This window comes from Phoenix dactylifera, chromosome 12, assembly GCF_051530095.1.
Source record: "Phoenix dactylifera cultivar Ajwa chromosome 12, Ajwa_hap1_PhDact_Kaust_v1.1, whole genome shotgun sequence".
Lineage (NCBI taxonomy): Eukaryota > Viridiplantae > Streptophyta > Magnoliopsida > Arecales > Arecaceae > Phoenix > Phoenix dactylifera.
This window is the reverse complement of record NC_143201.1, coordinates 695,528-723,004: the sequence shown is the minus strand read 5'-3', so window position 1 is coordinate 723,004 and position 27,477 is coordinate 695,528. Positions and strand designations below refer to the sequence as shown.

General features: G+C 38.3%; 2 protein-coding genes across 5 annotated transcripts in view; one reads left to right on the top strand and one right to left on the bottom strand.

Moving 5' to 3' along the window:
- Positions 1 to 1,965: 1,965 nt before the first annotated feature.
- Positions 1,966 to 3,910, bottom strand: LOC103712264 (Ras guanine nucleotide exchange factor K). The gene is made up of 3 exons (XM_008798741.5): positions 2,758 to 3,910; positions 2,313 to 2,601; positions 1,966 to 2,214 (listed from the first exon to the last, which is right to left on the bottom strand). Exons 1-3 carry the CDS (start codon positions 3,703 to 3,705, stop codon positions 2,078 to 2,080), a joined length of 1,374 nt encoding a protein of 457 aa, XP_008796963.3. The 5' UTR covers positions 3,706 to 3,910; the 3' UTR covers positions 1,966 to 2,077.
- A 2,667-nt stretch (positions 3,911 to 6,577) lies between these two features.
- LOC103712248 (cycloartenol synthase-like) overlaps positions 6,578 to 27,477 on the top strand; it is a 32,001-nt gene continuing 11,101 nt past the window's right edge. The window contains exons 1-16 of one of the 4 annotated variants that reach the window (XM_039129785.3): positions 6,578 to 6,930; positions 7,167 to 7,384; positions 8,260 to 8,445; positions 8,762 to 8,851; positions 8,954 to 9,148; positions 9,246 to 9,330; positions 10,799 to 10,965; positions 12,754 to 12,942; positions 20,180 to 20,293; positions 20,440 to 20,562; positions 20,656 to 20,778; positions 20,843 to 20,941; positions 21,888 to 21,944; positions 26,071 to 26,117; positions 26,212 to 26,355; positions 26,540 to 26,717. In XM_039129785.3, coding sequence (XP_038985713.3) covers positions 7,187 to 7,384; positions 8,260 to 8,445; positions 8,762 to 8,851; positions 8,954 to 9,148; positions 9,246 to 9,330; positions 10,799 to 10,965; positions 12,754 to 12,942; positions 20,180 to 20,293; positions 20,440 to 20,562; positions 20,656 to 20,778; positions 20,843 to 20,941; positions 21,888 to 21,944; positions 26,071 to 26,117; positions 26,212 to 26,355; positions 26,540 to 26,717 — 1,995 coding nt within the window. In that variant the 5' untranslated portion in view covers positions 6,578 to 6,930; positions 7,167 to 7,186. Of the gene's footprint in view, positions 7,000 to 7,166; positions 7,385 to 8,259; positions 8,446 to 8,761; positions 8,852 to 8,953; positions 9,149 to 9,245; positions 9,331 to 10,798; positions 10,966 to 12,753; positions 12,943 to 20,179; positions 20,294 to 20,439; positions 20,563 to 20,655; positions 20,779 to 20,842; positions 20,942 to 21,887; positions 21,945 to 26,070; positions 26,118 to 26,211; positions 26,356 to 26,539; positions 26,718 to 27,477 lie in introns of all 4 variants that reach the window. The other 3 variants (XM_089926611.1, XM_089926612.1, XM_089926613.1) reach the window with 3 other exon arrangements.

Genomic DNA, 27,477 nt, shown 5'->3' with positions numbered 1-27,477 from the left:
GATTTGGTTAATATGGTGAAAATATTCGTGACCATTGCTCACGATGGTCAAGCAGTTTAGAGGTAGTAGATTATATCCAATGAATCAGGTCATTGATGTAGGACGCTCATTGGCCAAATCTTTATAGAGATCTACTTGAGTGTATTTAAGTCTTGCTTGCATATATATAATGCACACATGCATGCATTCGTTGCAATCATACAAATAAATAAGGTTCATAAAACTAGTACTAATTAGGCATTTGGTCTGTACAACACAGTACCACACTATACCAACACAGTATGAGCATTGGTGTTAATTAGTTGCCAATTCATCCAATCCAGAATTTTGCTCTAAATTTAGAGGGAGGGAAGGAGAGAGAGAGGGAAGTGGGGGTCTAACATCTTATAGGAGGCTACTGGAGACATGATGGTGGTGGCGGCTTTGGTCGAGGAGCCCAAGGCTATCATGGGTGTCGATGAGATCTTGCATGGCAACGCGAGCAAGAGAGGGGGAGAGAGAGAGAGAGTTGAGGAGAGTCTTTGAGGTAGAGGCTATTAGCAAGATCCTTCATGGTAATGAGAGAGAGAGAGAGGGAGGGGGGGGTTAGGAATCAACGATGTTAGAAATTGGGGATTAAATAGAGGATTGAAAGGGTTTTTATAAACACTAATTGGTTGGCCGGCCAAATGAATCGAAACACTCGAAATCAATTAGAATTGGATAGTTCTACTCGGCATCAAACGGTTCAGGGCGCTTCGTATTAAGTTTTAAACCAACCCGCAAAACAATCCAATTCTCTATTAGTTTGGTTCAATTAATACGTCCCCAATTGTACGGTTCGGATCGGCTTAGCAAATATTACATAGAAATATCCATGAATTTACACATGAATGAAGCTTTGCATTTATGGGCATGTGTGAAAACACTCATCCACAAGTTTATACATGCATTATTGCTTGGTATGTTTGATTCATTTGGTTTTTCTAGGAGGAAGGAGTATTTGATGGATAGTTGTAATCCTATCAAATATGGTATTTGGCATGGATGCAAAAACCATCAAAATTGGATTCTACCATCGTTATCGTCCTATTTCGATATAAAATAAGTATTAGTGTAGGTGCCAGGATGCTAAAATAGTGTATACCAATAATACCTACCATTCGGTTGGTACCTATGATTTTTTCATGCTTTTTATCATTTTCAGGTGCATACTCTTATTGGGTACGAATATCTATAAAAGAAAATGATAAGGGGTTTGGCTTTTGGAAACTTGATATCTGGAGTACTTTTGGTATGTATACTTCTCATGTTAGTCCATGTAGCTTGTACTTATTTCCTTTTCATTTACTAGACAGTGCGAGGGCATGATCACATCTTACAGTAGAAGTAAATGCACGGTCTATGCGCTAGCATGCTGCTTTCCTGGGCATTTCTATAATGATGGAGTAACCTGAATAATCTGCCATCTTTTTAGGTAGAAATGAATCAAGCTGTTCATGAAGAGGCTTGATTAAGCTTATCTAATTAAGAAATGACCCAAGCTCAATCCTTATTTAAAGCTGGTTTCACAAACGAGGCACGCCGGAGCAGTCTGGGCTCACAAAAATAAACGGATCGATGAAACAAACTGAGGTTGAAAATTTGTAATTAAGCTCGTGTTGAGTTCATCCTGGTTTTGATCTTGCTTGTAACAAGCCAGGACCGAGCAGCCTGATGCTTGTGCTACCTGCAGGCCTTTCAGCGGGCAAAAACTCATAGCCATTGTTTGGTGGGAGGTGAAAGGGGAACAGATCGATGCAGGGGTTGTTCATCAAAGCCCTGAACCCCCGTTTCACAGCTCTTTTCCGTTTTTTAACTATTTGCAACGACAAGTTAGGATGCATGCAGCGGTATTCTGCAGGCAACCAGCTTCTCCAAGCCAAGGTTCTAAACTTCTCAAAATAAATCTTCTGATATCCAAAGCGGATATTTGAGAACCAGTTATAAGAATTTCTGTTGTATCCCGATACATATATATTATTTCTTTTCTCATCCATATATATTGTACATACTCATTAACCCAAATTGCAGCTTCTCCCCAACGCAATGGAAGAGATCAGGAAAGCACAACTACTTTGCTTAGGATCCACAAGACCAGCGTCATTTCAAAGGCAAAGAGTGTGTGAAGCAATCCTCGGTCCAGCGGGAAACCAAACAACGTGATGCCGCCACCGTTATGCTGCAAGTACGTCACTGCATGCATTCAAAACCATTAGCTCAAATCATTAGTCGATCAAATATTGCTGTTATGTGTAATTCATTATGCAGTTCTCGGAGTGCTCCGTTCTCACCCAAAGCTTGCCGGCTTTCGGAAGAAGTATCTTGATGGGAGGAAGAATACATGATGGGTTCTTTCGATAGGTTGCATTCATAGTCACGATCCGATGCATGGAGCTCATTTATGGGCAGTGCTCGTGTTTGCTTCTGCAGCTGCGATGCATCCGACGTGCGGCGGGGAGCGCATGACATGACCGCGTGCCATCGGCTGGCCATCGAGACGGCCCTCTGAGCTCTGTGCGTGATACTGGCGGCTCCCAGCAAGCACATGAAGTAGCCACTGATCTGAACCGCCGAACAAACCTGTAATTTATAAGGAGAGCAAGGAATAATCGTACGTAGAATTGGTTTTAGATATTAGTTTCCCTACCAGCTCCTTGTTGTTCTAGCTAGCGAAGCGACGGGAGCTGTTTGATGTATGCATAGATTATATATAGGTAAATAAATCTTATATAATACCAGGAGGTCACCCGAGTTGCAGAAGTTCTTCTGGAATTTGGAAGCCAAGACGAGCATGAGAGCCCCCAGCTGGCTGACCGAGATGATGACCATGCAGCCGATGATGAAGATGCGGTACCTGTGGCTGATCGCCAGCAGCTGCCTCTTTATCCTCAGGTGCTCCCTGAATATGGCCCAGGCGTTACCACTCCTCCGACCAGCTCTCTCCTCCTCGTCGTCTTCGAACATCTTGTACAGGCCCTCGAAGCGGAGGATCTGGAGCTCGCAGGTGAGGCGGAAGAGCACGCAGACGAGCAGGAACACCCCCGTGCGGTACACCCAGGACGCCAGTGTGGCCACGAAGGCCACCGAGTTCCAGGGGACGGGCCCGCGGAAAGGGAGCCGGGCAGACACGGAGACGGAGGAGAAGAAGAGGATCTTGTGGGCGAGCTCCACGGAGAAGGAAGGCAGGAGGATGGCGGCGAGGCGGCGGAAGGCGCGGTCCAGCTCCCGGTGGTAGCCGCGGCGGACGAAGGCGGAATCGTCGCGGAGGGCGCCGTCCAGGAAGAGGAGCTGCCGGAGGCCGTGCCGGCGGAAGAAGGCGGCGAGGGTCAGGAAGGAGATGGCGGCGAGGCCCGACTCCGGGAGCTGGACCAGCTGGTTGAAGTGGAACGCGGCGGCAGAGGAAGGGGGACGGACGGAGAGGGAGGTGGCGGCGGGAAGGACGACGGCGAGGGCCACGAAGACGGCGTAGGAGGCGGCCCTGCCGCCGGTAGAGGAGTGGTCGAGGGCGCACCATTTCAGGCAGATGCGGAAGTTGCGGAGCTCGTCGTGCACGATGGACTTGGTGCGGGCGTATGCAGGGTTCAGTAGCAAAGGCACGGCGACGGAGGAGGAGTTGACTTCCGCGGCGGCCAGATCTGAACCGTTTCTTGCATCCATCCTGGAGCTGCCGGGAGGAATATCCATAATAAGCCCAAAAAATAATAACAAAATGTCTTCTTTGTGGGGTTTCCGACTTTCTCTAATGCACGTAGCGAAGTGGTATTTGGTAATATATGGGTGGCAAGGACGGATGTTGGAGATGGAGATACACTGGAGGCGCAGTGCATGGAATCCGCCCCGTGAAGCCGTTATAAAGGAGTGGGAAAGGATCACACCCGTTGCGGCCCACTAGCTTACATTAATCGTATGACTAGATTCTGATGCGTTCTGTTCTTTTTGATTCAATAGGCATTTCACCATCCAAAATTATTCAAGAACTTGATTTTTTTTTTTTTTTTTTATAGCAACAATTATATATGATCACCGGAAGTCGCATGGCCGAAGATTGTGGACTCATGTGGACCTGATTGCACCATCAGAAACAAATTATTTGTATTTCGCATCATACATCATTCCCTGCAATATCTCCTTCCTATTATTTAACAAGTTGTGAAGACGGAAAGAGAGAGATTAAAGGAGCCGATGACGAGCCATTTCTTCAAATCGACAAATTAATTAATCGTGGCCGAAGGGGCATGCATCGTGAAGAGGCGGTCAAAAGGGCAATGCCTTGGCTTCCTCTCGTGAGCTCGACTGCCAGTGGCTGTGAAGTGGAAGGGAAAAGACCGGCTGCAGGTCGCCTCTCTTCTTTCCGGCCGTGTTCCAACTAACTCATTTTTGGCTCGTCCGGATTCCCACCACGCATTCACGGGATTCTGGTTTGCCTTTCCAGCCGTGGTCACATGCTACACTGCTATCTTCTAGCTTTCATGCAGCTACAGCTGTTTCGCATCAAAAAATTTCATGCGTGTAAAATTTCTAAGTTTATAGATGGATGATTCCCTACAATTAATATTAATAATTATTGACTTATGACTTTTCTTATGAAAAAACTATTTGAGTACGTCCTCAGCATGAGAGTCAATTCATGTGGACAGAGCGCGGTGCAAATACAGTTAGGAACATAGGGCTATCATAATTATGAACTGATTAGAGTTGTTCATTGTTACAGTTGTCCACCTTTCGTCGATGCGTACTAATTGTTTTCATAACTAATGACTTTTCCATCAAAGTCGAAGCCGTTCGCCCAACCGAAGTTATTCATGGCAATTTATGTCCACTGAAAGAAAAATTTATGCCAATTTATGCTCGGGTGGTGGCAGTTTTGGCACTCCGCCCTCTCCGACAGGGGTGCTCGGGACTGGAATCACAAGGTGTATCCTGCAGGTTAGTTTGATCATACTGAAGGGTGACCCGGACATAGTGATCGGATGGATCAAGAGTGGCCTGAGCGGTATGGAGGACTACCCCTTGACTAGAGATATTTGGACGATGGGCAGAGATGAGGTGGCTTTTCCGATCAGATATATATTTAGAAAGGCCAACGGAGTTGTAGACTGTATGGCTTCTTATGTGGCTTGCCATTCTGGCAGCACTGTGTGGACTTGGAAGGAAAAGCTACGTAGGACACTCCATGATATTTTTTGTGGTATATCATACCCTTTATTTCGAGATAAGATGATAATAATATAATTTTCAGACTATGTAAAATGCATTTTAAACAATTTTTTTTCTTGGATGCCTTAGTTAAATTTCTATACCACATGCTACGTTATGCAGTTTTATATTACAATAGATGTTTTAATATATCAAAGTATATTTTGTTTAATATAATTTATTAGTAAAATATTATGATAATTATTATTTAGTACATATTATGATATTATAGCATGTATATGATAATTAATAATATAACAAATCATTTAGTATATGTTATATTATTTCTTGTCATGTATCAATTATTTTTAGATAATTAGTAAAATTTGGCATTATGCAATGTAAATATAATAAATATAAAAATTGTTGCACTAAAAGTAATAACATACATATTTATATTGATTGATATAGTAAACATTATAGCTATATTATTCAATCATTCATCTATCATGTTGTATATTATATAAAATATTCTTTACAAATATTCAAAATATTTGTCGTTCTATATACTTATAATTATTCACCATAGATCTCATCTTTATATTGGATAACTTATCTAATAGAAAGATAATATTATTGAAATATAACTAAAGTATGCATTACAGTTCTTAAACCATAAAATGAATTTTAACAAGACAAAACTAGCAATGAAAAAATAACCATGCATCAAATCAAAAAATAAAATAATGCAGTAGCTGTAAATAATGATGAATCAAAGAACCAGGTACAAAAAGAAAGACCACTAAAGAATCGATGATGGACAAATAAATCAAAAAAATATAATTTAGATGATATTTTATAAATTTAAAGATGGAGAAGTGGATAGACAACATATATCCGTCCTATTTTAGTCTTCATCAACGAGAAAAAAATATAAATAAGAGGCTGAAAATAAAAATAATTAAAATACACATATTTTTAATTTAATTATTTTTTAAATTTAATTAAAAAAAATAGAGACGAGCAATATTTGTTTAGGAGAAGAATCGTTCATTTAATATAAGGTACGATTAAATAGGCAGCCGGTGCCCGCCCGTGCTGTAAAATTAATTAAAAGGAATTGTGGTCGTGCCATCCTGAGTATTTAATTGGTACTTGGTGCCCATCGAGTAGGTAAGACGTTCCTTTAAAAGATGATAGAGCTACAGGCCGACTTGTCAGCTTTCTCCGATGTAATATTAGGTACGAACTTTGATGCTTGTGCTGTCGTGCATCGCAATTTTCTTACCTTTTCATTGGATGTAATATCACGTCTATCAATTTATTCGATACACTTCATTTATTTTCGCTCATCTCTATGCTCGATTGCGTTGGCCCATGCTGTCCACGTGATAGGGACAGGATCACGTGGAAGGAATCCGATGAGTGCGGCGAGGGTGCGGGGAGTCCACCTGCGGGCGATGTCCCTCAAACCGCCCGATTTCAGTTGGACCGCCCGGATGCGAGATAAAACAATCCTGGGCGCAGGCCGATGTTTCCTCCCACCCGACTTCGCTCTTCAGTCTCCCCTTGGATGACTTCGCTTTCAAGATGCATTCAAGAACGGTAACAGAGATGGGAGGAGAAGACTGAAGGAAGCTCCCACGCCACCGCCACCTCCGTGGGCCAGAGAGAGCTTCCAAGATACCTTCAAGAACGGAAGAACCCTAATCTGCACTCCTCTGTTTTCCAATCTTTCCATCTCATCACCATCAAAATATCTCGATCTTGAAGGTGGTACTGTGTTCGCGCATATCTTCTCCTTGATTTGCCCATTGAAATCGGACAGGAAATTTTTACTTGGTCCCCGCTCTCTCTATTTCTTGATTTTACTTGTTTCTTGAAAGGATTTTACTTGTTCCTTTTCTTTCTTGAAGCGCGATGGATTTATATATGGTTTTTGCCCTAATATTGAACCTTTTTTCTCATCGGATTTTGTTTTGATTGTTTGAATGGATGGATTCCCGCAGTTCTTCCTCCTGATCCGGCAATGTGGAGGCTTAAGATTGCGCAGGGCGGCAGCCCGTGGCTGAAGACGACAAACAACCATGCAGGGAGGCAGCTGTGGGAATTTGATCCGAATATAGGCACGGCTGAGGAGATTGCTGCAGTCGAGAAGGCCCGTGAGCTGTTTCGGGAGCATCGTTTTGAGATGAAGCACAGTGCTGATCTCCTCATGCGATTGCAGGTATAATAACAGAAAGAAGTCCCGTTTGTTACTATTATTTTTCTTCTTTTTTTTTAATGTTTATTTTACTGGGGCAGGTAAAAATATGTGCTGGTTGTCTATGATTGTTGACAGAAGTAGTTAAAAGATCCAAATATGCGGTTTTTCTTATTCAATATTTGTGAATTTAGAATTCATCAATGAATGGCTTGAGAATATCCCTCACAAGCTCGTTATAATTCATGGAAGAATATGCAAGACTAAGAAATAATGGAACGAGAAGACCTACATATACGTTTGAAGGTTGAAAATTATTTGGTCATGTAAGCTGACGCTTGTAATTACATGACTGGATTTGGTCGTCTTGCATAATTTATGTCTAGGCCATTAAAAATCATTGCGAGGAAAGCATCTAGGATGCCCAGTACAGTTATTTTGGGATTCAAGTTGTTTCTGAAACTTTAGAAATTATTTTGAGATTTATGGGTTTTTCCCTACTATGATACTTAACTGATGTTGAAATAATTATGTCAGAGATAGCTTTGGGACTTAAGGATTGATGATACGCAATATTGCTCTGATGATTACACAAATTGCTACACTGTGACTCGTTATGATAGTAGAATTTGCTAATACTCGCTTCAAGTCATCTATATATGCTAGTTCTGCAGCTAAAACTCTCTAACTGCTAGGATGTCTTCCATAATTAAAAATGCCAAATCATACTGCATTAGCATATAAGTTTGCCAGCTTTTGAATAGATAAGAATGACTCTGGAACTCCTGAGTTTGGACAGCAAAGTGTGTTCTGATGGAAAATGCCCCCCCACCTCTCTTCCAATCATCTCCTTTATTTGAAGGTATTGATATTGTTCTTTTTTAACTTTCTTAATGCAGTTTGCAAAGGAGAATCCACTTGAAATAAACCTCCCCAACATCAAGCTAGAAGACCATGAAGATGTTACAGAAGAAGTTGTATTGACCTCTTTAAGAAGGGCTATTAGCTGTTATTCTACTCTCCAAGCCCATGATGGACACTGGCCTGGGGACTATGGCGGCCCAATGTTCCTTATGCCTGGCTTGGTATTTGCTCCCATCTGGAACATATTCAATCGTAATACTGTACAGTTGGTGTATGTTGATAGGCAGCATTGATACTTTATACTGCACAATGAAGATTTTTGGATCATTTCTGTCTCTAACTTGAACATGCTGTTTCTGCATTATTCCTAAGTTACAGGCTGATGCCCTTCTGTCAACTTGTCTTAGGAAAAAGAAATATGAGAATATGCATTTCATTCATCTTGCTGAATTAGTTGGTGGGGCGTAAAGGCATCATATTCCTCTTTTTTGTTGTATGATAACAATTGTTTTATGTGTTTGATTTATTGTGGTGCAGATTATAGTTTTATCTGTTTCTGGGGCATTAAATGCTGTTTTATCACCGGAGCACCAGCGGGAGATTCGCCGTTACCTCTACAATCATCAGGCATCCACAATTAAAAACCTCCTCAGTTTCGTATAGCAGTTCTTTGTTACATAGAGGTTCTGAAGCTTCAATATATTGAAGACTTAATGAATTATATTGCAGAACAAAGATGGTGGCTGGGGTTTGCATATAGAAGGCCACAGCACCATGTTTGGTTCAGCCTTGACATATGTTACGTTGAGGTTGCTGGGTGAAGGACCTGATGATGGAGACGGTGCAATGCAAAAAGCACGAACTTGGATTCTAGACCATGGTGGTGCGACGGCCATAACATCATGGGGAAAATTTTGGCTCTCTGTAATAAATCTGATCCTTTCATCCATCTAATTGACAAAGCTTGTGGTTTCAGTTGTAAGGAGCAATTTTTGATGTCCTTGTGCTGATATAATTGCAGGTACTTGGAGTGTTTGAATGGTCTGGCAACAACCCACTACCCCCAGAGATGTGGTTACTCCCATATGTTCTGCCTGTTCATCCGGGTACTCTCTCTCTCTCTAATTCCCCCCCCCCCCCAATCTGTTGTTAGTATTTTTTTTTTTTTGTCTTTTTTATTTCTCCCGGAAGGGGTTATTGGTGACAATTTCGATTAGTATTAGATTAGTATTATATGTATAGGAATGCAAAATAAGTAGTACATCTTGGCTTCTTTTTATCAACAAGAGAAGCCAGATTTGGGTGTTGAAGCCATTGCTCACCAATGTAGTAATATTTTAAGAGTTCTTATGCACTCCCAGAGAGAATGGGCACCTCTTCAAGTGTTCACTGTCTCAGTGTAGTGTAATTAGATTCACAAGTTTATTTCCTTTGTGCACAATGAAGGTTGGTATGATACTATGTCATCTTTTACAGCCGGAAATCTTAAGATCATGGTCCGCCGTACCGGTCCGTACCAGCCGGTACGTACCGGTCCGGCCTGGGACCGGTACCGGATCAGCGTGAAATCCGGTACCGGTAGTTTATTGTTGAAGAACCGGTACTGAACCGGTACGGGACCGGTTCGGACCGGTACGCCACCGGTACGGACCGGTCCGGGCCGCCACCGGTACGCCGACCGATACCGGTACGGCGGACCTTGCTTAAGATCATGCATTTTGTTTCAATGTTTGTGAGGCAGCTTATTAATTATCGAGTTTACAAATATTCCTTCATAAAAATTGAGGACCAAAGGTGTTGATATTTACAACATGTTCCTTTGCTCTTTTGTCTACATATATCTTCTGTTTGTTCTGATAGCATATAGATCAGAACGAACTTTTTCTTAAGTATGTTCCATAGGCCACTGGCCATAGATCTAACAAAGTGGTTGGTGTGATAGCTGATATCTTGTCCAAAAGATCAAGTAAATTAAAAAGAATTCACTTGAGTAAATATAGAAACCAGGAACATGTAATTAATTTTTATATATGAAGATATATGACAATTATTCTATAATTTTATCAACCTTTAATGAATTTTCCATTCTTCGTAACTCTTCTTTGATCCAATATATATCATTTAATATCTGTACTTGAAGAAATTGATAGACATATCATTCTTTTTTTAACAAAAAATCAGTAAATTTGTTTTCCTTTCCTTTGCATTCATAGTAAAGAATGCTGACTTGATATCCCTACATCTTTCAGAAAGTGTGGCCTCAAAAAGAGCGGAATGGAGGATAAAGATTCATGTAGCCGATCCCAACTAGTTTGGGGTTAAGGCTTGGTTGAGTTGAATTGAGTTTGCATTCATAGTGTTCTCTTTCCTGATTAATACAAAAAATGAGGTCTGCTACCTTAGATAATGCAGGCAAGAGTATTCATAATGGAAGGCATGCCGCTTGTTATATCTGTCCAAAAATTTTACTGTTATCCTTGCATTGGGACCATTCCTTAGTGCAATATCTAATGCTGACTTGTTTAATTTTTGAATTCTTCAAGTTTTGCCATGTTAACTTCTCTTGCTTCACAGGACGAATGTGGTGTCACTGCCGGATGGTTTATTTGCCCATGTCCTATATATATGGAAAGAGGTTTGTGGGTCCAATTACACCTACAGTTTTATCACTGAGGAAGGAGCTATATGCTTGTCCCTATCAGCAAATAGATTGGAATCGGGCTCGAAATGAGTGTGCAAAGGTCGGTAAGATATGTGTTTAATAACATGTTTTCCTTGTGAAGTTAGATTTCTTATGTGTAGGCCGTGCCTTGTAGAATTCTGAATATACTCAAGTAATTTAATTGTATATGTGAAGGTAAAATTTTCAAAAATTTGGCAGTTACATGTTTGTTTGTGGGCATTTCTCTTCCATCTATTTCAATATGTTCCAGTGGAAAATTAAGAAAATTATGAAGCATTTAGAAAGTCTACTTGAAAAAACAGACGGGGATATATAAGGAAATTTTGAAAAAAATTAAGAAGAGCTGTGTTTGGATGTGGAAACATGCATGCTGCATTGATCTCTTGTTTTCTTTTTCGGAAACATGCGTGCTGCAATGATCTTTTTTTTTTCCTTTTCTGTATGGGTATATATTACTCAATTACCTTTGCCTAGCTTGTCATCATGGGATAAATGAACCTTTGATGTATGGAGATCAGACACTATTTCTTTTACAACATAATACTTGAACTTGATATAGCTGTTGCGTAATGCCTCAAACAGCTTTGTGCCCATCCTACATGTAGGAGCTCTCTCACGTTCTTCATCATCTATTTAGTCACAAACTTTTATGTAGGTTTTAGCAAATTGATGTCCTCATTTGTTAGGATAAGTTTGAAGTGGCATTCATGAAAGAGCCTATGCTCATAACTATGTCCATGCTCTTTCAATATTCATGAAAATTAAGATTTTGCTCAAGTATCACAAATTTACTAGATTAGCAAAAAAGAAAAGAGAAAGAATAAACCAGAACTGCTGGTGGAGACACCAGTCTGGTGAAAAATGGCCATCACGGTAAGTGCAAAAAATAATTTGTTTGCTAGCCCAATACAATTTGAAAGGCAGCCCATAACCCTTATAGCAGGGTAACCGCTAATAGAAGATCACGGGTGTGTGGGTGGATCTGGCTTCCACCTCCTGAAATTATTGAAGAAATATACCATTAAAATTTCTTTTTTGAGAAGCAGGACGAGCTGTTCCCCATCCTCAACCCTATAACTACCCCATTCCCACCTAGGTCGGAGCCCAACCCCTAGGCAGATTGAGCCACTGCTTGTTAAATGGTGGATTTATATATGCGGTAATTGAAGTGAGCTTTGATGCTCTTCAGAATTGAACCCTGCTCCTCAGCACAAGTGGCAAGGTCTGTGCCACCCAAACTAAGGCTCGGTGGTATCTACCATGATGATATCATCAATGCAAGCTTCCGACATGGCACAGTTTAGAACTTTGCCAAACAGTGCAATAATAGATGATTTGCTACTATTGAAGTTGCATGCATTATGTTTCTTCCATATAGTACAACATACAATTGAGTCCCATTTTTCCAAAGAAATGATCTCCCTTCAGAAGGTTGTATGTAAATAACCTATAGGATGAGTCGACCGTTGAAAATTGTGCCGATGTAGGTTTGGCTTGACATATCGTACCGACACTCAATATGAAATAACATGCTATGTTATATGGCTAAATTTTGTTTGCATGCAAGCTGTTTTTAGTTATTTTTAATGAGAGCTTGACAAGTTAAGAGCACTCAATTTGTTTTTAATATCTCAACCTCCAATAATCTTGCATCCTAAATTAGTCTAAATGTGTGAGTTGTTGCTTATAAAAGGTCTTCAATATTCATCAATTCATAGATTTCACATCAGATTGAGAGTTGGTTGGCAAAATTCTTAAAGTTGATGAAACATATCTTGACCTTTCAAAGCTTGTAAACATGGGCTAATGCTTATTTGTTGAGGTACTTACTTTTTTCTTATTTCAGGAAGATCTGTACTATCCCCACCCGCTGATACAGGATATAATTTGGGCTTCACTTCATAAAGTTGTCGAACCTGTTCTAATGCATTCGCCTGGTAACATGTTGAGGGAGAAGGCTTTGCATACCGTGATTCAACATATTCATTATGAAGATGAGAATACTCGATATATTTGTATTGGTCCTGTTAACAAGGTAAGCATGAAAGTTTCCACTTGCATCTTTAACCTGTAGACTTAAGAGTTGATTGCTGTGTTCTATTGATAGGTGGTGGTGTATGAGACTTGAAATTCATTACCGGTTATTAAGAAAATGATTATTTGCTAATTTTTATCATCTTATATGAAATGATTCTTTTATGCATGCCGATAAATTTAGGATTTAACACAGACACATACGTGATCAGATCTTGGTATATATCTAGTGCAGGGGGCTTTCTATCATGAGCAAGGTTCCGTCGTCTCGGTACCGACCCTGTACCGGTGCCACATTGGCACCGTGTCGGTACAGTATGGTATGGGTTCTTTTTGGTGTACCGAGTATTGGTATGCCTCTCGTATCGGTACCAGTACGATGCGGTATGGGATGTACCATTTGGTTTGGTTCGGTACGACGAATCTTGATCATGAGTACCTTTGTACTGTCGGCTTGACTCAGCTATTTATGGGGATTTAAAGTGGAACTATCTTATTCTTCTACTGCTCTATGACCTCAAACTCTTCCGTGATGGTGTTTGTTCCTAGTGCAACCTATTATCGATTACTATAGGTGTAGATTGATTTCATAATAATCAATTATGGTGCGATTGATTAGATACTTCAGCAAATACTCATCATCCCAAAAGATCATTATAGAGGTATGTGAATGCAAAATAGAACATGATAGATATCTTATTAATGAAGTTTAATCAATGAAATATAACTAGTGCAGCAAACTGAAAATACCACAATAGAACAATAAAATAAATACTGCCAGTACTCTCAGGTTCCAAGGATGTGATAGATGGCAACGATGGTAATGATGATGGGTGGAGATAATGATTGATGGTCGAAAAAACAAGGGATGGGCAAAAGATGGTGTTAGAACTAGTCGGAGGTCCCTCCAATTCAATGAGAATCTTCTGGCCGCGCTCCCCCAAAGTATTGAGATGAAGGATGACGGGGTCAAGAAGGTGGCTCCAAGAAAAAATAGGTCAAGAAGCAGGATGAAAGTAGAAAAAAAAAGGATCTTTCAGGGCTTCGCCCACGGTGGCACTCACTTTTCTAGGATTTCTTTTTCTTCCCTTCTTTGGCTGTTGTCTTCTCTTTTTATAGGCCGAGTTACTGTTCACATAAATAGTAACCGGGTTGGATTACTATTCATATGAATAGTAACAGGTCGGGTTACTATTCGTTACTATTCACGTGAACAATATATTTTTTTTCTTTTTTTCTTTTTTTTAACTTCCTCCCTTCTTCCATACATTCAACATGCACAATTGTATTTCCAAGACTATCATCCATCCTCCTTCGTTCTTAGAGATGAGTGATGGCCGTGGGCATTGAAGAAAGGCTAAGGCTCAAGCAATTAAGTATGGTGGTTTTGAGTTGGGTTAGGCTTCCTATCACACCTAGATGGATCTTTTTTTGCTTGGCAGTACTAGTACATGACTCAACTGAAAATTCAAGCCAAAAGGTGGCTTTAGATGGAAAACACAAAAATAATAAAAAGATATAAACTATGTATAAGATGAAGTTCTGAGACTACATCAATTTCCCCTAGCTGGGAAGAACTCGACTCACGACGAGTAGGCCTCCTGTATGCGCTGCAACAAATCTAGTCTCTGGCGCCTCAACTCCCTCCTTAAAGCAGGATATCTTATATGGTTTATTAATCTTTTGTGTAGGTATCTTTTGTTGGGTTTCCCAGTGCCCTAGGGCGCAGCGGAAGATACGGGATTATAAAATTTTCTTATAAAACCCATTATATGAAACCTTAATAAGCCAAGATCACCTTAATAGTATAACCAAATGATGTAGAAAATATAATCTTGGTATAAAAGAATACCTATCACGCTATATCCAATATGTCTGAAGATGTCCTAAGGTGCCCAAATGTTCACCCTCTGATGTTGATCCACACAGGAATGGGTTCAAGACTCTAGCTCCACCAAAACTTGATTCTAATTGTTCAATCCTTCCAAAGAATTTAATTGGCTGATTTTTCTTCACTTGCTTCTTCCTTTCTACCTCTAAAACATTCACTAGCCTTTTTGTCCTAAAGAAGACCCTCTTTTCTTGGGTTAGGACAAAAGAGAGAGGCTTGTAAGAAAGAAGGGATAAGGGAGAGAGAAGGAGAGGCTTTTTCTTGGATGATCTTTAGAACCCCAAGGCACCTCCTTATTTATAAGAGATGGAGGGATGCATCCCATCCACACACCTTATCATGATGAGGCATGTGCCAAGAGAGGCATCCCATCATGATGAGGTGCTAAGGAGAAGGGTGTATCAACTTTTTTCTCACATCTCTCTCTTAAATCCTGATGATCCAAGGGCCCAAATGCAGTGAACCAAAGCCAATGGTCCAGATCTAGGCGCCATCTAATGGTCCAGATCAAGGCATCATCATTCAGGGTGCTATCCAATGGTCCAGAAGCAAGATGCCATCACCGATGGTCCAGATTTAGGCGCTGAGCAACGGTCCAGATCTTTCATCCAGAGAGCCATCCAGTGGTCCAGATTCAGGCGCTGACCAATGGTCCAGATCCTTCATCCAGGAATCCATTCAATGGTCCAGATGAAGGCGCCAACCAGTGGACCAGATCCTTCATTCAGGAAGCCATCCAATGGTCCAGATGAAGGCGCCAACCAGTGGACCAGATCCTTCATCCAGGGAGTGATCCAATGGTCCAGAAGTGAAGGCCCTATCAAACCCAATCCAATTGGGTTTAACCAACTTAAAGAAAATATTAAACCTAATCAAATCTGGTGTAATTAAAGCCAAATGGGTTCCAACTCTTGGCTAACCCATACTAGGTCATGATCTAATCATATTAGATCAACCTAATCTAAGAATCAGATTCGAATTTAATTTGAATCAGGAGCTAAGGTTTGCAACACATGCTAGCATGTTCATCTTGCAAACATGATCTAATCCAATTAGACCCTTGATTAATTCCCTTGTGTGTGACCTATTGGGTTCCTTATCTTAGCCAGCAGTAGGTGCAGGTGCAAGTTGACCTAGCCTGATTAGAATACCTCTAATCCAATTTAGGTTCAATTTAGTGCTAAACCTGACTTAGCAATCAGAACCTTTCTGATGCTTTGATCTAATCAAACTCTTTGATCTGATCAACCCACAAGACATGATTGACGTCTAGCAACGTATCATGTCTACTCGGAAGATGAGGAATGTATTGGACAAATCCAAACATACCCTTCAGTGGCAAGTTACCGTGCAATTCAATCCCTCAGTCATACTACATCCTGAATAAGTGCATGAGTATGGATCAATATCAAACTCAATCACTTATTCATGTCTCTCTCAATCTTTTATATGATAATTCAAACAATAAAACATTAGAAACTCTTTCTAATATTCATTTTGCTTTGATCAAAGGCTTCTTGAATCATTATAAGATTAGAGTAAGTAGGATGTTACCTTCTCTTACTAGAAGTGACTGATTCCTTGTTGACCTACTCACAATCTTCGTACAAATTCCACCATATCCAGAATACCCCATACACAACGCAATGTCGTAAATGAGGGTAAACCAAAACATAGCTTCAAGTGCACAAGGTACCATGGTGATCTCAGGTCTAAGGATCACTTGCACAACTCCCACTATGAGAACCATCTTTTGATAATTAAGTAAGAATCCATAAGATGTTCTCATGGCTGGTCATTTCAGTGAACTCATTCCTCTAATGAGCACCCACATCTTTGTATTAGTGTCTCACATAAGTGATTGTGAGATCAATCACCCTCTACATCGAGCATACATAAGATGTGCCAGTCTTTCCGGTAATATTAATCCCCGACTCAATATACCAATTTGACTGGAAATATTCTAAATTAGGATTTTAGGTCTCACTGGTATGATCTTATCATAACCCTAAAACCAATGTCCTAATTTATGGGGTTCATCATCCAATAATAAAACAGATAAGTAGCAAATGATGAAACACAATGCCTTTATTGATATATATCGAGTGTCAAAGTACATGATTTGGAGGATTACAAAGAGAAACCCATCAAATGATTGGCTTATAGGGCATCTACTCTTTCAATCTCCCACTTGCACTAAAGCCAATCGCCCTTATATTTTAACCCCATACAATCGAGGTGACGATTGAATTGCTGCTGTGGTAGAGCTTTAGTAAATAGGTCTGCTATATTATTCTTTGTGTCTACTCGTTCAATCTTGATGTCTTGTCTTTCGATTATCTCTCAAACAAGGTGAAAGCGTCTCAAAATGTGCTTGGATCTATGATGAGACCTTGGTTCCTTAGCCTGTGCAACAGCTCCAGTGTTATCGCAATAAACTGGGACTGGTCCGGCAATCTCAGGAACTACACCCAGCTCTGTGATGAACTTCTTCATCCAGACTGCTTCCTTAGCAGCTTCACTAACAGTTATGTATTCTGCCTCAGTAGTTGAGTCAGCTACAGTTTGCTGTTTGGAACTCTTCCAACTCACAGCTCCACCATTCAAAGTGAAGATATATCCAGAGATTGACTTGCTATCATCTGGATCAGATTGAAAGCTAGAATCTGAATAGCCTTCTAGTTTCAATTCTGATCATCCATAAATCAGAAAAACATCTCTAGTCCTTCTCAAGTATTTGAGAATGCTTTTCACAATTTTCCAATGATCCTCCCCGGATCTGCCTGAAATTAATATTTCAATGCAGAAATATTTTTTATATTTTTTTAAATGCAGAAAATGAATGCAGAATTTTCTTAAAATGCATAAACTAATTTTTCTGTATTTTTAACTCCGAAAATTAAAATTTTTGTAGTTTTAAATGCATAAATATAATTTACTATTTTTTAATCCAGAAAATATATTTCTCTGTTTTGAAGTGCAGAAATTTAATTCTCGAAATTTAAAGTGCAGAAAAAAAAGAATGTTATGATGTAAACACAATAATAAAGATTTTTAGATATGCAGGACCTATTTGCTCTGATACCACTTTGGTGCAACCTATAATCGATTACTACGGGTGTAGATTGATTTCATAATATGTGAACGCAAAACAAAACATGATAGATATCTTATTAATGAAGTCTAATCAATGAAATATAACTAGTGCAACAAACTGAAAATAGCCACAACAGAACAATAAAATAAATACTGCCAGTACTCTCGGGTTTCAAGGATGTGATAGATGGCAACGATGGTAATAATGATGGGTGGAGATAATGATTGATGGTCGAAGAAACGAGGGATGGGCAAAAGATGGTGATAGAACTAGTTGGATAATTACCTCTGCGAGTTTGGTCCCTCTAATCCAATAAGAATCTTCAGGCCGCGCTCCACCAAAGTATCGAGATGAAGGATGACTGGGTCAAGAAGGTGGCTCCAAAAAGAAATAGGTCAAGAAGCAGGATGAAAGTGGAAGGAAAAGGATCTCTCAGGGCTTCGCCCATGGTGACACTCACCTTTGTAGGATTTCTTCTTCTTCCCTTCTTTGGCTGTTGTCTTCTCTTTTTATAGGCGAGTTACTGTTCACGTGAACAGTAATCGGGTCGGGTTACTGTTCACGTGAACAGTAATATGTCGGGTTACTATTCTGTGAACAGTAACAGGTCGGATTACCGTTCACGTGAACAGTGTTTTTTTTCTTTTTTTTCTCTCTTTTTTTTTTTAACTTCCTTCTTTCATACATTCAACATGCACAGTTGTATTTCCAAGACTATCATCCATCCTCCTCCGTTCCTAGAGATGAGTGATGGCCGTGGGCATTGAAGAAAGGCTAAGGCTCAAGCAATTAAGTGTGGTAGTTTGGTGTTGGCTTAGGCTTCCTATCACACCTAGGTGGACCTTTTTTTGCTTGGCAGTATTAGTACATGACTCGACTGAAAATCCAAGCCTAAACATGGCTTTGGATGGAAAATACAAAAACAATAAAAAAATATAAACTATGTATAAGATGGAGTTCTGAGACTACATCAGTTCCTAAATTATCAACTCATTAACTGAGGTATCAGAAGACAATCAACTCTTGCATCCTTAATGACAAGAACTCATTCAACTGTTCTAATATATAATGAACCGTGATAACGTTCTTTGCTAGTTCAATTATGTAAGGGATCCTTACCTAAAATTTTCCCTTTCATATACTTGTTTTACATTCCATACTTGTTCATTTAAACTGTTGTAACCATAGGGCTCATAAAATTCATAATATTCTCTTGGATCTTAGCTTTCTCTTGTGAACTTTAAAGTTTCTATACTCTCAGAATATTCATTATTCATTCCTTTTTTTGGTAGTTGAACCCGAATAGGTCTAGATATGAGGCCTTCAGGCCATTACTCCATCCATCAAATGCATAAATTGGCCATCCACTAGACCATGCTATGTTAGCCGGTCATTACAAGTTCTTGAACCAGTACTTGACGCTCTATCTGCCGGTGATATGTCTGACCATGAAATTGTGCCGCCACTAACTTCTCATGCTTCATCATGCCATCCTTTGCTATCATTCTATGCCTATCCTGCGCCAATATTTTGCCCCATTGTCATCTGAGACCATCCCACGTGCATCACACAACAATCCCATGCTGTCTTGCCCATCCTGTGTCTTTTTGTATTGTATTGGCATCCTAACTTTTCAAAACCATCTTCAACTTCACAAACACTATCAAAGGAGTTGCACCTGCCTCCCACTTCTCTTAGTGAAATATGGCTGTATAATTTTTATGCCTTTTTGGCTTTTGATAGTAAATTTCATGATCAACTCATGGCCTTTGAGTTGAATTCACAGCCCATAGCATAGTTCAGTTACAGGGTTACCTGCAACCTCATGGTCATGGAGTAGATGCCAGTTAATGCATCATGACAAAGAGTTAATTTAATTCTTATAGATGCAAATAACTTGGGTATGCAAGAGTCACGCTTGTTTTTGACTTGATATGTGGTTAAACTTTGAAGTTTTGACTTACATCCTAGTAAGTTATTATTCGCTCTGAGAATCTTGGAGCTGTGTGCCTCACATCCTAGAAATAGTTATCAGTTGTATGTTGATGCTTCATTATCAGGCTTTTGATCATATGGCATCCTAGAATTGTTCCTGAGTTTGCTAAAGACTCTGTGTTTAATATAAATCATTAGCTATATAAGTGGGAAATCACAATCTATTTAGTGTTTTTCATGTTGTGTTTTCTTTTATCTATATCATGTAGTTATTGTAGCACCAACCACTCATTGCCTGAACTTTAATATATGCAGGTACTAAATATGCTTTCCTGCTGGATTGAAGATCCAAATTCAGAAGCATTCAAGTTGCACCTTCCAAGAGTCTATGATTTTTTGTGGCTTGCAGAAGATGGCATGAAAATGCAGGTTTTAAGATACTATCAAGTGCATTCTCCTTCTATCTGTGCTCATTGGCATCCTTCTTGGTGTCTGCAAGATTTGACTGTACATTGTATCTCCAAGAGCATTGTCTAAGCAGTCAATATTTGTTAAATCTCATTTGCAAAATGCAGGGTTATAATGGCAGCCAATTGTGGGATACAGCTTTCACAGTTCAAGCAATTATCTCAACTGACCTTTCTGAAGAATATGGTCCTACTCTTAAGCGGGCACATGACTACATAAAAGACTCACAGGTTTATACTCTTTAGCAGAATGCCTCTTTTTGATGTGCCTGTTACACTTTCACCAATAATTTTGTGTTTGTATTATTCCACATATTTTTGAAGGTTCTTGAAGACTGCCCTGGTGATCTTAGTTTCTGGTATCGCCACATCTCTAAAGGTGCATGGCCCTTTTCTACAGCAGATCATGGATGGCCCATATCAGATTGCACAGCAGAAGGATTGAAGGTACATCTTACATGTATTGCTTCTGTTGATGCTATTCTTGTTTATACCTTTCCTTCTTGTGCAGGCTTCACTATTGTTGTCAAAGAGCTCTCCAGAAATCGTTGGTGAACCATTATGTGCAGGGCGGATTTATGATGCTGTTAATGTCATTCTTTCCCTTATGGTAACTTGGCCATGAATTGGATATAAATATACTGTAGTATGTTGCATTTCCACCTGCAGAAGCATTGTTCAAGAATTGTAATGTATATATGTGTCGATAGCGTACCAAACTGTGCAAGATTTCCCCACTCCAGACCTTGATATATTCATATAATTAAATAATCTTCAAAGTTACATGTACAATGCAAAAAGTCAAAACCATGTAAATAAGAATTTTATTTTAATATTAGCTTTAGTTGTAATCTGTCTGAACCATAATTCAAAGAGCATTTAAATAATAGTTTTGCTGAATATGGTGTCATTGGCTTATATATGTGCCTAATTCTTAAGACCAAACCTATATAATTTACTAACTCATAAAATATGAGTGGATTGTGCCAACAAATTGGCATGAAATTCCAAGCATGAAATGTATAGGCTTCGGCTGGGAAGTTAGGCATGTTGACACAGATTGAATTAATCAACTTGGCCTAAACTATATTCAAGACGGATTCTGGCTTTGTCTTGGAAATGTGTGCGTCTATACATTTATAGACTCGGCATCTTCAAAAGTTATCTTAAACATGTGCTTCTGCATATCCATGCTCCTATACATGCATGCCTGTGCATTTGTGTTGCTTGTGATGCATGCAAGTTGGGTTAGGCCAAATCTTGGCCTGCATAAGACTTGGGAACCTCTTGGGCCGAAGCACCATCAAACTCAATAGTATATGAACTGTGACCGCCTTATTAAGCATGCCTTTTTGGCCCTGAGCTGGGAATGAGCCAAGGCATGCCTTCTCTGAGGCCCTTCCGAGCCTGTCAATGCTTGTTCTCATAAACATTGTTCTTTTTACTAGTATTTTCTACTCGAGGCTTTCGTTAATATTTGTTCATATCTGCTAGTCTTTTACTATATGCAACAAATCCCTGGTTTTTTGTGTTATCCTTTGTTGGTCTCTTTGTAGAACAGAGATGGTGGTTTTGCAACTTATGAGCTTACAAGATCCTATGCTTGGTTGGAGGTGAGTACTTGTAAATGTATATTTTCCTTGCTTACAGTTCCTCCATAGCATTTTTATCTTGACTTATTTTTGAACTGAGAAGATGCATTTGTATATAATCCCCTAATTCCTTTTCAGCTTCTTGGAAATTTATTCAGATAAAAGTATTTACCTTGCGCATTTGCACGTCTTCCTCTTGTATCTATGCAATCGGTGAATAAGAAAGCACCCTTAATTTTTATAGTCAAGTTTGTGAGGTCTTTTCCTTTTTCAGGGTATCTTTTTGAAGCTAGTACTTTTGATACTCTAGATAGCATCTCCAGGTAAAGGCAGACCATACTTATGAATGTTACTTAGGCCCTGTTTGGGGGAGCTGTTGGTAGTAGAGCTTTTGGAAGTAGAGCTGTCTGAAGCAGAGCGTTTATAAAAAGCTGTTTGCTGTTTGGTAACTACATTTCTAAAGTGCTGTGACACTTTAACATATGTTTGGTAAACAAACTGAGAAAGTACTTTTGTGTGATAAAATGACCATAAAGGACATTACCAGTATTATACAACAGAGCATAATAGAATATAATATGTATTGATACATAAATATATGATATAGTATAATATTAATGTAATGTAATATAATATTATTATAATATAGTACTATAATATTATGTATTATATAATAATATTTAAATATAATATTAAATTATTTAACATAACATATCAATGTATTATGATATAATGTAATATAATATTATATTTATAGTATAATACAATAATAAATATATAAAATATTATAATTATTAGTGTAAATTAATTTTTCATCCTTTTAATGACTATTTATCTCTCTAACAAATTTTCTAACTAGGTGATAAAATTGGTTAACTAATTACTAATATTTTTATTTATTTATTTATTTATTTAGATTAGATTATTTGCCACTCATTATTTTTTCTTTTCTTTTATTTATTTGTTTATTTATTATTTTATTTCATTGAAACATAGAGGGGTCGCTGGCCATGGGTGGTGGCCGGCATGGTGGCTACCACCATGGGCAGCCACGAGCTCCCAAAACAAAAAAAAAAGAAAAAAAAAGAAGAAGAAGAAGAAGGAACAGAGGCGGCGGCGTTGAGAGGAAGAAGAAGATAGAGAGGGGGAGGGAGAGGATGGGTGAGAGAGGAAGAGGCAGGATGAGGATTTTGGGGGAAAAAAGTGTGATTTAAATGAGGGTATTTTGGTCCAAAAAACAGCTTCCCGACAAAGCTGAAAATAACGTTTTCGAAAAGCTCCAAATTGGAGCTTCTCCCCAAAAGCTGTTTTCAGCTTCCCGCAAAAGCTGAAATAGTTTTCCGAAAATTTTACCAAACACTATTTTTTATCTAAAAGTACTTTTGGAGAGCCAGAAAGTGCTTTTTGGCCCTCCAAAAGCTCTCCCAAACGGGGCCTTATTTGTTTACCAAGATATTGTAGGCGAACTATTGAAATTTTGTTTTCCCGGTGATTTCATGAATTCCCTATGAACCATAAACTCGTGGTTTGAACAAAATCACATGAAGTCCTTGCAAAAAGTACAGAAAAAGTGAGCTTCAAGAATTTATGAAGGATAGATGATATAGTTAATTATAAAAACATAGAGGTGCCGAGGGTGGTGTTACATCCAACAAGAAGACCAGCGATATTTATCCAAATGAGATGGTGCAAATCAAGGACACCCTTAATGGAGATGAATTGTGAAAGTGATTTGGACAATCATGAATTAGTTATAAAAGTGACATTCTGCTTTTGTGTAAGCTGTGTTGTTTGTTATCAGTTAAGGTAGAGATTGTTGATTACACATACATGGTGCTTTCTGCACCAAGTTTCCATTATTATTGGCTTGACTACTAGAATGATAAACATTTGGTGGCATAGGGTTAAATTTTTTTATCATTTTTCAAATTGTTATTAAAATGCAATATAGAAGTGTAATAGATTATATTGTTTGTCAAAACCATCATGGTGCCATTACGATATTGTAACAGCTGTTAGAGAACATATTATTTTGAAAAATAAAGAATCATATTAAATAAGAGGCCTACTTATAAGCTGAGCCTCATTGAGTATCAATACAGATTTTTATCAGTGTGCTAATACTGAGTATATTAAGCTTATTTAGCGTATCACAAAATCTATATCATAATATCGATAGGACTATGACAATTTAATATGGTTTTTCGTTCATTTTAGTAAGTATTTCTTACCAATAATACTAATACTAATATTATTAATATTGTTGCTAAGCTTCGATCTTGGTTCATGCAATTTAAAATAATATCACTATACAAAATTTTATTAATATATGTATATCTATCGATATAAGAAAATAATATATTATTGTAAAATAATAAGATCATGATCGAACCTACGTATAATAAGAAATAGGAAAGTGTTGCATCTAGGGGATATGTAAATGCAATATAGCGAGATCATTGGTGAGTCCGCTTTTACTTTTAAGTAAGATCACGATCATAAAGATATAATTGAAATTAAATAAAATATTAGTTTAATATAATGACTGTGCATGATATGGGCAAGATATAATACTAAGAAAAAGTGTTTTTCATTAATATTAGCATACATTATGCAAATATGATTATTAATAACGTCATTAATTTCTACATTAATTTAGTAGTACTAATGAAAAGTTCTTTATTTAATACGGTTTAATAAGCTCATAAGTTTCTTATTAATGATATCATATTTTTATGTTTTGATAAAAAAACTGTATTAAAATAAGAGCCCTACTTATTATCCAAAATAAAGAGCTTCATTAATAATATTATTACTATGGGTGTCCACGTGGTGAATGGAGATCTATGCATAGGCAGAGCCCCCATGGTAGTATACATATGTTAGGTTTGCTTTTTCATGATTATACTTGAATTCTTTAACAATTGAAATATTAAAATTGTACATATCGCATCTCTTTTGCTCACTTACGGAAACACTTTTCTGGAAATCGGTTTCCCCTTGATGACTAGGATATCAATGCCAGATATTTGCATCACATAGTATGCCAAAGCAATCAAATCTTTAATTCCAAATTACCGCCTACCTACTTCTAGTATTTCCATGCAATTCTTCATAATAGCTGCTGGAAGCAATAGGTATCTTTTTCTGTTTAATCATCCACCCATTTGCATTCTTCTCAAGCACTTTCTGATTTTGGTTAAACTCTCTTGGTTTCTCAAGCATTATAGTTCTTGAGCAGTGGACCTAACCTCATGTATGTCGTTAACAATAAAGAAGCAGCCAGCATGCACCTTAACTATGTTACAAAAAAAATTACTATTCATATTTCACTCAACGACCTTTGGCTTTATGTGCACATCAGGTTACCCCCAATGCTAACCATGTGTGCCCCTCTAATTTATGTCCATAATCTTGAAAAATACAGTAAAACTTACCCCTTAAAATTTTTGACCACTAACAGTCACCAAAATTTCCTCTGTGATATCTTAATGAGCACCTCCTTGTTTATTTATTCACTTTTCTTGAATTTATCTTTATTCTCTACTTAAATCCACAGATTACATTCTAGAAATCCAAATCATTCTTGGGTGACTGAGAACTTTGGGTCAATCTTCGATAGAACTGGAATTGGAAAGTCACTCCTTGTTCATGAGATGTATTTTCCTGGAAAGAGATTGGCCATGTTCTAAAAATCTTGAATATAAAGAAAAGAAGTTTGAATTTTTGTCCCATACTTTTCTGCTGGAACATAAAGAAAGCACCAATTAGCAAATTCAAGTATTACATTAACTAATATTTTTATTCTAAAAACTGTTGCATGCATGATACTCTACATCGCATAGAGGGATTTCATAAAATGTCCCCATATGGAAGGATACTTTGAGGAACTACATTCATAATAGTGAAGACTGTATCCATGTAACATGAAGCTCTGTTTCTTTTAAAAGAATTATTGAAATTCGAACTAGATACTGGAGCACAAAATCCTTTTGTCAACCAACTTGAGAGCCTTGGGTGGCCCTTGAAGTTACACTTTCTAGGTTAGCTAAGCACATTATTGCTTCTAGCAATTTGTTATTTGCTCATCTTTTCTTCTTGCAACATTCTTGAGATGTACACTGAAATGCTTCTTTTTTCTAATTAGATTATCAATCCTGCTGAAACTTTTGGGGACATTGTTATCGATTATCCGTAAGATTCCAATACTTAGGTTCTTTTAGAAGAGTCTTTTTTCTCTATTACCATCTCTTCAGACAATATTTAACAAGATATGGTTGTCATGCAGATATGTTGAATGTACTTCAGCTGCAATACAGGCACTGTCATCATTTAAAAAATTATACCCTGGACATCGCAGAGATGATATAGAAAATTGCATTAGAAAAGCATCTAACTTCATTGAAATGATTCAGGAACCTGATGGATCATGGTTTGTCCATAGTGCCTCCTATTCGCATCAAAATTCTGTCTCATGGCACCATCACCTGCACATATTTCTGCCTTGCTACCTCATCCGTGACAGCCCACAATAATGCTTCCAATGTTGTTGAAAGACAGCTTAGAATTCATTAAATTTTTGAGTTGGGTTGCCTGCTAACATTATTTTTCTGCAGGTATGGCTCTTGGGCAGTTTGCTTCACATATGGCACATGGTTTGGAGTAAAGGGATTAATTGCTGCTGGAAGGACCTACCAGAACAGCCCTTGCATCCGTAAAGCATGTCAATTTCTGTTGTCAAAACAACTGGCATCAGGTGGTTGGGGAGAAAGCTATCTTTCATGTCAAAACAAAGTAATTATTTCCAACAAGATGTACTCCGGATTTTTTTATTTTTTATTTTCATTGTTGTGCAGGAGTCTGCCATATTATAGTATATCAACGCAGATATTGGTGTTGCTTCTTCCACTTTTTTGAATGAAGCTTTTCTATATGTTATATCCACATTAATTTATAGCTGAGAAGTTCCTGATTTTAAAAAGGAAACATAAGTTATCTGGTTGAATTTTTTGAACAGAATTAAGACAGTCTAATGTGAATGTTTGAGTTTATATTTCTTTTCTCCATCACGTATACAGAGGAGTTTCAAATGTTGAACTTTACTTCACTAATAAATTTGACATTTTATAGTTCTTTGGTGGGAGAATCTGATAATCTTGGTAGTTTGCCTGACCCCAAGAAAACTGTATATGTTATGCCAACATCATGTACTTTCCCAATTTTGCTGTGAAAGCCTTTCTGCTTGGTGAACTGTGGTGAACTGAAAGGCCAATGCTCTATTTGTATTGTTATAGTGACAGTTGAACAAACTTCTTATCATGCAGCATTAATGGTATTACAGTTAATGTACCTCTCCTCTGCACCTGCATGGAAGAGCTGTATCCAAACTGCAAGATGATGTTACACTGACTAAATAAGTAAAATTTAGATTTTGATATTCCTCCTCTTCCATGATCATATGACTAATCCTATGTTTGCATGTTCAGATTATAAGAGATTTTTATGTCAGAAGCTTCATGGTACTAGACATTGTTAATTCTTGTTGGGCACATCA